Here is a 15,396-nt window from a genome sequence, read left to right on the forward strand (position 1 = left end):
CCACATCTCCCGGGAGGGGAGAGGGGCGGGAATTTGAGTTTATTCACCAACGGCCAATGATTTAATCAATCGTGTCTCTATAAAGAAGCCCCTGTGAACACCAAAAATGACAGGGTTTGGAGAGCTTCTGAGTTGGCAAACACGTGGAGATGTGGGGAGAGTGGTGAGCCCAGAGAGGGCATGGAAGCTCTGTGCCCTTTCCACCATACCTTGCCCTATGCATCTCTACCACCTGGCTGTTCCTGAGTTATATCCTTTTATAATAAACAGGTTATCTAGTAAGTAAAGTGTTTCTCTGAGTCCTATGAGCAGCCCCTCCCAAGGAGGAGGTCATGGGAACCTCCAATCCACAGCCAGTTGGTCAGAAGCACAGGCGACAATCTGGACTTGCGAATGGCATCTGAAGGAGGGGAGGTAGTCTTGTGGAACTGAGCCCGTAACCTGTGGGGATCTGAGGTTATCTCCAGGTAGATAGTGCCAGAGCTGAGTTGACTTGCAGGACACTCAGCTGCTGTTGAGAATTGCTTGGTACGGGGGAAAAATACACACTGGAATTGACACCAGAATTGTAGCTAGCCCTCAGTTTTAGGGAGATTTTCACAGGTATTCGTTTAAATGAACTAACAGGAATCAAATTGGGATCTAAAGGAAGGAGGAAGCAGGAGATAAGAGTTAAGAAACTCAGGGGGATGGGGCATCGATAAAGTAGAGGGAAAAAGTATCTTCCTCATAATTTTGCCTGTAATTGGGTCCACCTAAAGGAATCACATGGCCAATCTCTTTGTAAAATAAAGAGGTCTTTGCTAACATGAGAAATCCCCTCACTACCACTGCCTAATTGTTCTAATAAATCTGCAAATGCTCCAAACGTTACATAATATTTATGACTGGGCAGTGAGTTAAAATATTCTTTGTCCTCACTGACCTTTTATTCATCCCACACTACAAAATTCGAAGAAAACTCCAGATCATGTTGTTTCCCAGCAGTGCACATAAATTTCAAGTGGAAATAACTGCATGGTGATTTTACAACAGGTGAGCTCATCCACAGCACTCAGTCCCTCCTGTTTTAGACGAGGACGAGCCTGCTTGTATTTCTGTAAAACACCCCGCCTAAAGGTGCATGATCAGAATCTTAAACATCTGTGTGTATCGGGTTCTGCCTGCACCTCTCCTGATCCTCTCACCCTTTCCACTTTGGCGCACACCAACCTAACTTCCAGCCATCAGCACCTGCACTCCTTCTCCTGAGACCTTCCCTTTGGCCTCTGAGGCCTGATTTGGCTGTCCCTGTAACATGCCACAAGTACCTGGGAATTCATTATTTTCACCCACTTCAGGAGCAGCTCTCAAACAATGACAGGAGTTGATGGATGGGATAACGCTGAGGCACCTATCAGCCACTGGATCCCTGTGTTTCCCAGAGGCATGACGCTCTAGTCATTCACATTTTTACTGGTTTGATAATATGCCCTGTATTAACTCCTTCTCTTCTATTTCTCACTTCCCTACTCCCTTGCTAGTTATTCCCTTCACTTCGTCCAAAAAACCATTTATACTCAAATCCTTGTCTCTGAGTCAGCTTCCAGAGGAAGTCAAAGATACTACGCAACTTTGCATTTTTCAAAATTAATAAAATGTCTATGAAAGTCACAGTATAGCTCGGAACAAAGCAACTTCTTGACAAACGTGGACGGATCCAAAGTCTCCAGTGTGATTTCCAGGTAATTCCAGAGACAGTACCCAAATCTCAAAACAAAATTCAGTTTAATCTGGAGCATAAACAGCATGTGCCACGTAGCATTTTCTGGAAGAAGGAAGAACTATGAAATGCAGAGTGAAATTCAGCAATAATGCAAAATCATGACTCTAAAATGGCTGGAAATCATTGCCTACAAGAGGGCCCCATGACAGCTTTCAATCTGGCTGTCACTAGAGCTACTTAAGATGTCAGAGAAGTTGGCAATAAATTACTTATTCATCAATGGTGAAAAAAAATGTAGCTGCCGATCTGTAAAACCACATATCCTTGAAATGGGAAGCAAAGATGGCACTGGATGGAAACCCAGTAAACAGCAGCTGCCCAGTGAGAACAGCAAAGCTGTGTGTGAGCTCATAGGCCCTGGATTTATTTGCTTTGACATTTTTAAAAGGAAATTTAATTGGATTATGTCTCCTTCTAGTTTAAAATTTTCTACTGTAGTACTGGCCACCAGATGCATGCGGGGAAAAGATTGGGAGCCAATTAAATTCCACGCTTCACTGAAACAAGGTTATTTTTATTCGTCCCAAATGTAAGGCTGATAGAGTCATGTTAGTGATTTCACTCTGTTACTCCCCCTCCGCTCAATCAAAAAAAGGATGTTTTTATCCATGAATTTGTAGAAAAATCCAGTACTGTGTATGGAATTAAAATTGTGGTTTTCTTGGATTTTCTTCCTTCTACTAGGTTGACATGACCTTGGAAATAATCAAATTAAGTTGACAGAAATCATAAAAACAATTAAATTTCAGTAAAATCAAATGGAAATTAATTTGGGGAAGAAATTTTACAGATACTTGTTGAGATAATCAAGAACCTTCTGATGACATAAGGAAAAACTCAAAGCCAGGAGATTTGCGTATATGCCTATCCATTTCTGTCTTTACTGTAATGCCAGTATTTCACGATTGCTTCTCTTTGCCCTAGACAAAGCTTCAGTAGAGTTGTCATCTGTGTGACTGCAGCTAAAACACAGTTGTAACTTTTAAACAAGAAATCTTTCCTTGAAATTGCATTACGGGGCAAGTAAAGTTTTCAAGTAGACATGGATATTTTTTAGCTTTAGTGATAGCCTTATTCATACAATTCAAGTAGACATCATCCAACCCTTTAAATCACAGTAGACTCTGGAAGTTTCCTACTAGGTCACCGCTTTGTGTTACGTAATCAGTATGTGTTTACCAGTTATTTTTTTAAGTCTTATGAGAATGATTAATAATCTTTTATTTCAACTGTTTAATTCAACTTGAAATATTAGACATAACTTCGGTTACTTAAAGAGTTGGCACTAGCCCCTAACTATATAATCTTGACCTTTAGGAATGCCTTGAGTCTCAGCTTCCTATCTATAAATTGGGAATGATACTTATTCTCACAAAATGGTTGGGACAATAAAGTGTCACAGGGTATTCCACCCTCTAAATACCAAAAGGAGATCCTCGACAAGTGGGGTGCCCAAAGATATATCCCAAGGTGTACGCCACTGTCCTCTACTCCCCAGTGCCCAGGCTATATATCATCCTGTTGTGACAAGAGGAAACTTTAGAGCCAATTGTTAATGCTTCTGCAGCTCTCGTGCTCGTAAAATGAAGCCACATCCAATTTTCCTCAGAAACGTCAAAGGATAAGATGCCAGTCACACAGTGCAAGTTATAAAGTTTATATGAGAACCGATTTCGTGTTATTTTTAAAAACGTGACTTCTGAGATTAACCAGGCAGGCTCTAAACAGCGGGACCTCTTTTGCCAGTTTTACAGCTACCATCTGTGAGCAAGCACAATAGAATGGAATTGGGGTCTCTAGGCCGTGACAGCACCAGGGCGACATGCTGAGACCACAGACAGTCACATAATGGAGTGAGAATTAAATTACAGCCCCAGTGGCTCACCATGGGCTGCTGTGGAGGACAGGCGGAGGCCCAGCCAAGGGAGCTCCTGAGAATCCAGGCTACAGGCCACAGTCAACAATCCTGGTGGGTGACAGTCAGCTTCCACCCATCCACATAGGGAAACCTCTCACCAACTCAAAGCTGGACTCGCTACAACCACAGTCCTCTCTGTGAATTTTGCTTCTTTGTTGTTGGTCCCCAGGCCTACTAGCTGATGCCATGTAACAATCACATGTAGGTGGAGCCCCATCGGAGTCAGAAGGACCAGTCCTAACATCCAGCAGACCCAGCTTCAGGAGCTGTTAATCTTAAAAGCTGGCTGTGAGGCTTGCTCACTGGAGCCCCAGTCTTTACTCTGGTAACAGACTGTGCTGGCTCATCCTCCATTTGCCCCTCAAGATCCATCTTTTGCCCTTCTCACCAAGCTCTCTGCCCTGGGAGACTGACCTCTGTGGACCGCATCACTTCTCGAGCTTCCTTGGTTCTCTGGCTTCCAAATGGGTCCAGCCAATGGGAAGCAGCGAGAGGTCAGGGTATTGATTCCACTTCCCCTCTCCCTGCTTCTTTCCTGCCCAACCACGCTCTTCCACTGGATTCCAGTAATACAAGTCCCTCCCTGCTTCTGCAGACCCAGGGATGGTAAAGGCTTCCCACTCTAGCTAGGCCCTGGGCACTCCACTGCCCTGATTGGTTCCCTTAACCCTACCCTCTCCTCTGTCAATAGTCCCTGCATTAAATCCATATCCCGACTCCTCTGAGTGGGTTGTGTATCTCCTGCTAGAACCTCACTGGTATAGGGACTCAGCCTGCTCTGTCCCCTGGTCGTGGCTGAAGGCTTGGTTCAAGCCTGCTGACTGGCCCCCTCTGGTTGCTGAATAGTGCTAACTTCAGGATTCCCCATCACTGTGCTCCCTGTTTTGGAGAGACTCCCTGCTAGAACTCCCTGTGGCACTGCCCTTCCAATCCCAAGTACTATGTACCAGACCACCCCCCTACTCAGCCTGTGGTTGGCTAAAGCCCACAGCTAAGCGGTCTCTTTTCATTTCTCAGTAAGATCCCTAGTTCAGGGAAGAGAGCCTGTTGAGGACAACATTCAGACCGAGAGTAAGGATACCCAGGTTCCGAGTGGAGGCTGGTGACTCCTGGAACTTCAGCCAGAGACAGCTTGTCCAGCTCATACACTGGAGGAAGCACGCAGCCGCCCCACTGCTGGCTTCCACCTGGGCCATACTTCCACACAGAAGCTCAGCCTGCCATTCCTTGTTCTCAACAGAACTTTAACCTGTCACGTCACATTCAAGGCTGGGTACTTTCACAACCTGGTGGATCTTGTCCTGAAGTCCCACATATGATTTTTGGGCTACAGCAGAATCCCTAAGTGTTGGCAATCCCCGAAGCTCGAAGTGATAGGTTTTCTTTGCCCAACTGGGCCCCACAGATCTACGCACCTGGTCCAACTCCTCTACCACTTCCTCTTCTGCCATAATCACGGCCTCTTCTGGCATAACCTCTTTCTTGTCAGTTCCCTGCCACGGGTGAAAGCTCAGACAATAATAGAGGAGCAGGTGTGTGGAGAAGGCTGTGCCACAGGCCAGGCCTCCAGTTCATACCAAGAATAATCAAGAGTGGTTGGTTGCCAAGACATGATATACCAGCCAGAATCCCCTTGAGGAAGGACTTGGTGGCCCAGTTGCTGGGAGACCCCTTCAGGGATTACCTCAGCTACAGAGCTGTCTTGGCTGCAAAGAGCCACATTACCGCAGGTCATACCCCTTTCTAAACCAACCCACAGGGATAAAGTCCAGGCCATTTTGGCCCAACTCAGGACAGCTCTGAAAGGCTCTGAAAGGCCATTCTAGCTCCAGAGTTCCCTTCGGAACAGCCAAGGCTGTCTTTGGACCTACATCGAAGCTCAACTTCTCCCTCTGCCCACTCCTGCCCCTCCCTTCCACAGGTATTGATCCCAAGGACACTCCCAAATAAATATACTGCACATTAAACCCCATCTGCTTCCTGGAGAACCCAACCTGTGACAGGCTCTGACCCAGAGTGTCTCAGGGCATTATTAGATATTAACATTTAGGTACACTTACATGGTTCAGGAGATACTATACTTTTCATTACTCATTCTACTCTCTGAACTATGCAATATTACGCTCAACCCATTTACACTAAATATTTTCACATAGATTACAGACTCACTGATACCATCCCCAAGCTATCTTATATCCTCTTTAATGGAACAATAGCAAGCTCAGGAGTACCAGAGTGCTTCAGACTCTGGAATTTAGTTAAATTCTCATTATTGGTTAAATTGATTAGGTACCATTTGATAACTATGTTCTTCCTTTTTTTAAAAAAAAAAACTGGCTGAAAAAGAACGGCCCTATCCAAATGTCTCCCACAGACTGAACTGCTTCTAGACTTGGTCATCAGAATTGACAAGAGGCCCTAAGACTAAAGTTCTTCTCACCATAAATGAGTAACAATTGAAAGAGCTGACTTACTGCTAAAGCACAGGCCCTATCTGATGCTACACTGCTGTTCTAACTCTTTTCTTTTTTTGGGGGTACGCGGGCCTCTCACTGTTGTGGCCTCTCCCGTTGCGGAGCACAGGCTCCGGACACGCAGGCTCAGTGGCCATGGTTCACGGGCCCAGCCGCTCGCGGCATGTGGGATCTTCCCGGACCGGGGCACGAACTCGTGTCCCCTGCATCGGCAGGCGGACTCTCAACCACTGCGCCACCAGGGAAGCCCAGCTGTTCTAACTCTTACGTTTAATGATAGAATCACTGATCTTAGTCCTCAAGGCCCAGCCCACTGACTTGAGGACATAAGACATCTCCATTTTACGAACAACAGTAATAGCTAACATTTAAGCTGTTACTATGGGACAGGTACTGTGATAAGTGTCTCACGTGTATCAATTCAATCCTTACAAGCAACCTGACAGAAGCACTACTTTTATCTCCATTTTTGAGATGGGGCAATGTGAAAGGTTGAATAACTTACACAGTCACCCAGTGAGTCAATCATAGAGCTAAGGATTTGAGCTCAGCTTCATGTGATTCCAGACCTTCTGCTCTACACTATCTCTCTAAAGAACCTGAGGTCCATGGCTCAGTAACTGCCCCAGTTGACAGAGTAGGTAAGAGATGAAATGGGGGAGGGGTGGCTAAAGGGAAAGTGGATCTCTGGCCTTTCCATGCACTGACTCTTCTTCCAACATGGGTGGTGATCCTTTTGTAGGTCCTTAAGTCAATTTAATGGGTAATGAAGTATATTCAAAAGAAAGAAAGAAGGCGGGAGGAGAGAAGAGAAAAGAGGAAGGAAAGAAAAAAATCATACATCATCACATGCAGTTAGAATAGTATTGTTTCATGAGACGTTTGGGCCATTGTATATGTGCATGCTGGGTTGCTAGGGAAAAATGTCTTTCTTACTGTAGGTTGTAGTACCAAAAGGTAATTAAATTTCATTCAAGCTCAATAGTCATCAGGAAAATAAAAATTCAAGTAACGAGATACCGCATGTTTTCAAAGGCAAAAAATGTAAAAATAACTTGAATGCCTATCAGTAGAGAAATGGATGAATAAATGATTCCATATTCATACTACAGTATTAAAGAATGGCTTAGGTCTACACATATTAAACTAGAGAAATGCCCCATGGTGTACTATTAGGAAAAACACACTGCAGATAAACGCCTGTGGTATGATTATATTTTTGTGCATGAAATGATGAAACCCCCAACCCATAGGTAAACATTTGGGTGGTGGATTGGGTGGAATGGAAAAGGAGAGAAGGAGGAAGTAAGAAAAAAAACACAACAAAGGCCGTTGCTAACTAGCAAAAATAAGTATGTGTATCTTTCAGGATCCCAGAAGAAATAGCAGACATATGCAAACTGTGTAAATTGAGAAGAGTTTAATAAAGAGACTATTTACAAAGTTGTGGCAAGTGTTTAGGAAAAGCAACAAGGGATCCTCCAGACCCTCAGGGACTGTTGCCACCACCTGGGGCTGAAGGGGCACGTGAGGGTGGCTGCCAGAGCCCGGAGTAGACAGCTATGTGGAGAGACCCTCCAGACAGGTACTGTGGCCCTGGGCAGGAGGAGGCAGTCAATCTCTTGTGACTGTCAGGGAGGGAGATGACTTCTGTCTCGTCCCACCCTCCACTCTCCTGCTGGTGCGTCCCATTGGCTCCCCCAACTGGAGGCCAGAGGGCTAGGGGTCCCATTGATGAAGCCCACAAAGATCAGCTGTCTAGGATTCAGAGCAGGGTAGATGGGGTTGGAGAGAAGTCCCAATGGGACAAATGGATGATATCCGACACAGAATACTGTAACATTAAATGAAAAAGTGGAATACAAACTCCATCTATCATTGTTCTTTTTACATGTAAAAATTACATATTTGCATGGATAAGAATTAAAAGGTTACCAAATGACAGTATTTATTTGTTTTTGTGATAGTATCTTGGACTTTAGTTAATTAACTCCAATATCTTCAGTACGATTGTACTTAAATGATTTTTTCCTTTTTCATGCTTTGCGGTAAAACAGACCTGAGCTAAAATTCTAACTCTACCATACCCTGGCTGTTCCCCTAACTTCCTCATCTCTAAAATGGGAATGATAAAAGTATCTACTGTGGGCTTCCCTGGTGGCGCAGTGGTTGAGAGTCCGCCTGCCGATGCGGGGAACGCGGGTTCATGCCCCGGTCCGGGAAGATCCCACATGCCGTGGAGCGGCTGGGCCCGTGAGCCATGGCCGCTGGGCCTGCGCGTCCGGAGCCTGTGCTCCGCAACGGGAGAGGCTGCAACAGTGAGAGGCCCGCGTACCGCAACAACAACAACAACAACAACAGCAAAGTATCTACTGTGACAGGGTGGGAGAGTGGCATGGACATATATACACTACCAAACGTGAAATGGATGGCTGGTGGGAGGCAGCCGCATAGCGCAGGGAGAAAGGCTCGGTGCTTTGTGGACGCCTGGAGGGATGGGATAGGGAGGGTGGGAGGGAGGGAGACGCAAGAGGGAAGGGATATGGGAGCATATGTATATGTATAACTGATTCACTTTGTTATAAAGTAGAAACTAACACATCATTGTAAGGCAATTATACTCCAATAAAGATGTTAAAAAAAAAATCTACCCTCAGAAAGTTGCTCTGAGGATTAAATGAGCGAACAGATTTTTGAGGTCTTAGAACAGTGCTTGACACATAGTAACTGCTTTAAAGTGGTTGCTGTTGTTATGGTGACGAAGGGTCGTCAAGAGCCTCCTACGGGGTCTACTTGTCTCTTTGTCCTCTCTCCAATCTACCCACCGCCCAACCAGAGCAAGCTCCCTTTAAAGGGCATACCTGATCATGTCACTCTCTTCCTTGAAATTTGTCCACGGTCTGCAGACTTTGTAGGACGATACTCAGACCTCACCTGTGCAGCTGTCTCCAGCTTCATTCATCTCCACTCCTCCCTCTGTGCCTCCATCCCAGCCACACCAATTCTTTCCGGTTCTGCACAAGAGCCGCGTTGTCCCATGCCCTAGAGCCTCTGTTGGGAATGCCTCTGGGCATACCATGCCACTTTTCCTACCTAGCTCTTACTATTCATCACTGAAATTTCAAGCATCACCTCCCCTAACACTTCCTGTGCCCCCCAACCCTCCTTAAGGTAGCAATAATGACTGTCTCTAGACCCCAGCGCAGAGCATAGAAACTGCTGAGAGTGGATACTTAAACATGATTTGTCTGAGAATTAAATTTATAAATGAATGAGTTAAGTAATTGCCCCAAAGTCACTCAGCTACGTAAGTGGCAGAGCCAGAATTTGGCCCCAGCTCTGTTTGACTCCAAAGGCCATCAGTGTCTCCCAATCATCTGGAAGTTCTAAGGCTGCCTGACACTCCAGAGTAGCTGCATGCCTGAGGGAACTCCCCAAGGGCACTAGACCAGTTCAGGCCAGAATGAGCTGGTTATCAGAGACCGGGAGGAATAAATGCCTCCTTTCTGGGAGTATCAACCACATGACATTTGCTTTATCAAGGGACTTTCCCAAGAAAATCAATTTCTGGAGCATGTTAAAATATAAACAAACCACCACCCACCCACCCACTCCTTAAAGACAATTGGTCCAAAGAGATCTTAGAGAATTCAGACAATTCCACAATGTTGAGAGCATCATCCGATCACATGAACTCTGTTTTCCCTAACCAAGCATTTTCCTACTGAATTTTTATTTTAAATTTGGCCCCACTATGAAATATACATGTCCATACTATAATGTTTCACCCAAGGCAAACCTGCGTGCACAGCCGCAAACACACTGGGGATTCTTGACATATGCACTATTTGAGACTTGCTCTTGTAGCTTATGATGATATTACCAGAATCCCTTGATAACAGTGTTTGTATCTATTTATAACTGTAACCTATTATCCTATTTTCCATATAATTGGGTACGACTTGGGTTAAAAAACATTCAGCTGCATAAGAAAAATCACGCTCTTATACAGCAGATGTTCACTCAGTATGGAAAGTGAATTAGACTTCAACACAAATACCCAGAAATACATAGTCCTCTTTCCGAAAGCACTGATGTTACTATTTTACATTGAAAAATAATTTTAAGATAAAGGATATTAAAAACGCAAGGGAGGTAGCCACAGCTGGTTTTTAAAACAGGTGTTACTTTTACCTCTTTAATGTACCATACTGCTTCCAATTCGGGCATCGGATTCACTCTCCAGTTCAGGGCACAGAAAAATGACTCGTAATTTATTTGTTTTTCACTGTCTTCAAACCTAAAAATATAATTATAACATTCGATTTGACTCAGTCTGCAGATTTCAGGACCAAACTGTCAGCTTAAATCCACCATGAAAACATACTACTAGATGTGCTTCAATACTGATATTTTTCTTATTTCTTATTACCTTGTTTTCTCTTTCTAACCCTCCAGAATGTAAATTCTTTGAGAGCAGAGACCTCACACATCTAATTCACCGAAGTATCCCCAGGACCTAGATCAATGCTGGCACATAGTAGGTGTTCAACAAATACTTGTTGCAGTTGCCATAGAAACAAATTAATTTATTCAGCAGCTATTGTTATATTTTGTTAACAGTACTGAAGCTCCTCTTAGTTTAACAGGTTGATACTATGTCAGTAAAAATTTTAAAACGTCTTCATTTTTCTTAAATTGTATGCCTTTTAAATCTTTAAAGCAAGCCTAGATTCATTTTGTCTCCTAATATATTTTTAGGAAAAATAAAAGGCACTTTAATCATTTATCATGTAGCCATTAAAAGGGGTTATGTAGATCCATATATGTTGTCATGGAAATGTGTTAATAATATATTGTTGAGTGGAAAGGAGGTTATAAAATAGAATGCAGAGTTATGGTCTCACTTTAGGTTTATATTTGTACAAAACAACATTTAAAAAGTCTAGCAACAATACACGGAATTATTAAGAACAGCTACCTGTAGCAAGAGAGATTATAATTTTTGCTTTTTCTTTAGACTCTTCTGTATCATCTGAATAGTTTTAAATTCATAATCAGAAGATATTAAGCCCATTTTCATTTTGAAAAACAACAACAACAAATGATTACCCTGCACCATAAAACTGTAGGTCAAAAATAACTAATCTGTTTGACTGCTATTTCCTAATTATGGAAACTGACATAAATTTATCCTTAACCATAATAGAGTTTTGGCAATTAAGACCCCCAAATTTCAAGACAATTGCTATAATGACCTAAACACAGACAAAATACTTCTTACTGTAATACCTCAATGCTATTTTTCTATTCTGAATTTGACCACCTCTGGCAATTTCTAAGGCTAAATACATACTGGTTATGTAACACGATTTTTTTGAAGAAAAAGACAAAGGTGGTCACTAAGGCACTGTTACAAGCACCCTGCTCCAGGCTCCTGCCCTTCTCTCAGGACCTCTAACTCAACACGCCCCTCCAACCAGCAAGTGAGGTGCGCAAAGTTACTACTGCAAGATGAACAGAGGGTAATTAATTATAAGAAAACTCAGTGATAACAGAAGCAGGAAAAAAAAACCTATTCATAATCAGTCAAAAGGCTTTTCTCTTTTTTTTAATCAAAGCATGAAGAAAATAATAGCTCATATTTATAAACTAATAACAATTAGCAGCAATAAATTAAGTGTTACGTGATGAAGTTACATAGACTCATTAAGCTAAACAAAGTAGAATAAACAGAGTGATCAGAAGAGGGGAAAGGGAATTCAGTCATTCTTTTGTGTACATTTTCTTTGGCCAAGGATTCTGGGATACAACTCCAGTATGCTGCCCCCTACCACTGTTTATCCTTTGAATTTTGGCTCACTCATCATTTGAACTCTTTGAAAGGACATGTTCTGTTTATGGAAATATTTGTAGCCAAAATGCAGGACCATTATGTCTTTTATTTGCATGTGTTTAGGGAGAAGAACTAAAACTCAATCAATTAAAGATATTTTGTAAGAAACTCCTTTAGCATGGTGCCTTGAAGAAAAGTATTCCCTAATACTCTGAATAGGAGCTGAGGTCACAGAATGAGATCATGGAGGGCCTTTGACTTTCATACTAAGGACAGCTAAGAGCCATTGGAGTATATTGTATAGAACAGTTACCAGATCTAAGTTATATTTTCTGAAGATCACTCTAGCTGATATATTGCAACTACAATGTAGGGGCAAGGCCAAAGTGGCAAGGGCAGTTAGCGGTCTTCTGCAGTAATCCGGACAAGAGATAATGGTGGCTTAGGTGACAGTGGTGGCAGTGGAGGCAGGGCAGTGAGGAGTGGTGAAGCCTGAATATATTTTGAGTGTAAGACTCCTGAAGGATTGCATATAGTGTATAGGGGAGGTGAGGGGGAGAATGAATAGGAACGGATTCAGAACAACTCCCAGGGTTTTACTTGAGCAACTGGAAAAACAGAGTTGCCCGAACTGAGATGGGAAGGACTGCAGGAGCTACAGGTTGGGAGGAAAGACTGGGAGTTTGGTTTTGGATGTGTTACATTTTGATGGGAAGTGAGCAGTTGGGTATATGAGTCTGTAGTTCAGGGAAGATGTTTGAGTTAGAGATAGAAATGTGGGAGTCATTAGCATATAGATGATATTTAAAGCCACCAGACTGGAAGACTGAATGAGGTCACCAATGAACAAAATTTCTTCATCTGTTCCTACAATACAGAATTTAATTGTTGGTAAATTCCCATCACATCAATGACAGGAGGCACGTATTGAATCCTAGAGGTTTCAGAAGTATAATATCCCAGTAATTTGGGAACCAGTCAAAAGACCACCAAACAGATTTAGAATTACACCATCCCTCATACACAGTCCACTAACCAGTCCTGAAGGTTCTACCACCATAGCATATCACAAGTCTCTTTCTCTCCATCTTTTCTACGATTCACTAATTCGAAGCCACCATCGTCTCTCACCTGGATTACAGGAATAGCTTTTGTATCTTGGTCTTGCTGCTTCTATTCTTACCTTGCTGCAAACCATCCTCCACCAGAATGATCTTTCTAAAACATAGATGTGATCAATTACTTCCTTGTTTACAACTGTGCAATGGCTTTCCAATCCACTTAGAACGCAAGCTGAACTCCTTACCAGGGTTTATAAAACCGCACATAATCTGGTCCCTGCTGACCTCTCTGACCTCCTCTGAAAACTCTCTCCTGTTCACAATGTTCCAGGTACACCAGCTTTCTTCTTGCTCTCTGAGCATACCAAGATCGTTCCCAGCAATGCAAGGCATTTGCACCTTCTGGTTCCTTTGTCTGGAAAGTCTCAATTCCAAAGTCTCAATTCAAAGGCCTCAGAAAGGCCTTCCTGCAGTTCCTCTTACCTAACCGAGTCCCCATGCCTAAGTCTGCATTTGCCCTGGATGATGGCACTGGATGGTACAGGAAAACTTCTGGAAGTCACCACTGGAAGTCCTATTATCACACCTCCTTAACAATTCGTCTTATATTTACTCATGCTCACCTGTTAACCCTGGGCCCCCAGCACTCTTTCCTGCCCAACTCATGATATGTCAGACTCAACACATCTAACAATTTACCCATCTCAAAAGATATTTGGGAAGGATATTCCTGAATCAAATGATATTCGGGAAGGATCAAAGGCTGTAAATGAAAGAGTACACAGCTTAGAAATGATGTATAAAATCTTTTTGAGGAAAAATGTTTGAAAGATTTAATCTTTCCAAAGTCCCAAAGCCAGGCCTCAGGGAAGAGTTGAGTTAATGTGGTAAAATACTCCAAGTTTCTCTTTTCAGTTCTGTCTTGGAGGATTTCAATGGATATGGGAATCCCCCCAAAAGGAGCAAGGGAGAAAAGAACAAAGAATCTTTCAATTAAAAGGGATAAAATTAGCCAATGCTTCTTGGAAGAATTCTTTGCTCTTGGGAAGTGGATAGAGTTGCAGTAAATCACGATGGGTCACTCACAAATATTTATCTCCCTTTCCCAGCAAAATCTCACCAAAATGACAACAAAGAAATAAAAATAGGTGATAACCCCCAATGGCAAAGATAGCTGGAAAACAAGGCAACAGTGGACAAGAGATTTCAAAATCGTTTGCAAGATGGAAATCAGACTAAGGATTGGTAACTGGCTCAGCAGAGCTGAGGAAGGGAAGCTGAACTCGAAATGTCCATGGAAGAGGCAGGGGGCACTTAGAGATTAGCCAGTGTGGCCCACAAAACTTCTGAGAGGCTCAGCGATTACAGACTCCAGGTGCCAATAAAGGCAGGGATACGGTGGGGGCCGGAAAACAGGACTGTTTGAAAGCCTAAATAAAGCAAGAGCAGCTGAACCCTCAAGTATCTCCTTGTACACTGTACTCTTCCCTACAGGGGAGTGAGGCTTGTTCTCCAGAGAAATTCAACGAAAGCAGTTCTAGTCTTGGGGAGAGGAAGCATAATGGAGGGTAGAGAAGAACATTACACACTATACTGAACTTGGGTCTCTCAGCCCCCTTCCTTCTCCTTTTCTGTTTCCAGAACACCAGTGGCCATACTTAAATTCTCTTCCTTTCCCCTATCCCACCCTCCCTCCTAGCCCCACAGGAGAAGATAGGATTCTCCTCTCAATACTCTGAATGGCCCCAAATTGTGGCTTCTGGGGATTACCTAATGAAAATGTGGGCTAGGAGATGACTCATGCAGTGAAACCCACTAATCAACAAGACCCACCCCCCAAAGCTTCCAACATTAAGGACAGAAGTCAAAATGGCAACAGGAAAAAAGAAAAGGTATCAAGCAACAAAGATAATTCAGGTAGCAGAGGGAAAGATGTGAGATAAGAGGATATATTACACCCACAAAAAAAGAACAGAAGACTAAAAATAGGAACCAAAAGTGTGCTCTTGGAATAAAAAACATGATAGTAGTAAATAGATGCAGAAGAAGGGGTGGAATGTAAAGTTGAGGAAACCCCTTAGTAAGGACATCATAATGACAAAGAAAAATTGGGGACAGAACGATCCAAATTCAAGAGAGCCAAAATCTTAATGATAGGAGTTCTCACAAGAGAAAAATAAAAATGGAGGAAAGGAAATTATTTTAAAATTAATGGAAAATTTATCAGAGCCAAAGGACAGAGTCTCCAGACCGGAAGGGCCCATAAACTGTTAAGCACAATGAATCTATATACAGACACACACACACACACACACACACACACACACACACACACACACACA

The 15,396-nt window shown here is 43.0% G+C and overlaps 1 protein-coding gene across 1 annotated transcript in view; it reads right to left on the minus strand.

The window, feature by feature from the left end:
- The window catches only part of EFHC2 (EF-hand domain containing 2), a 200,423-nt gene that overhangs the window by 7,832 nt on the left and 177,195 nt on the right, over nt 1-15,396 (minus strand). The window contains 2 exon segments of the mRNA XM_029240869.1: nt 5,159-5,160; nt 10,352-10,457. Coding sequence (XP_029096702.1) covers nt 5,159-5,160; nt 10,352-10,457 — 108 coding nt within the window.

The sequence above is a fragment of the Monodon monoceros genome, unplaced genomic scaffold (assembly GCF_005190385.1).
Source record: "Monodon monoceros isolate NGI ecotype Baffin Bay Population unplaced genomic scaffold, NGI_Narwhal_1 Super_Scaffold_22, whole genome shotgun sequence".
Lineage (NCBI taxonomy): Eukaryota > Metazoa > Chordata > Mammalia > Artiodactyla > Monodontidae > Monodon > Monodon monoceros.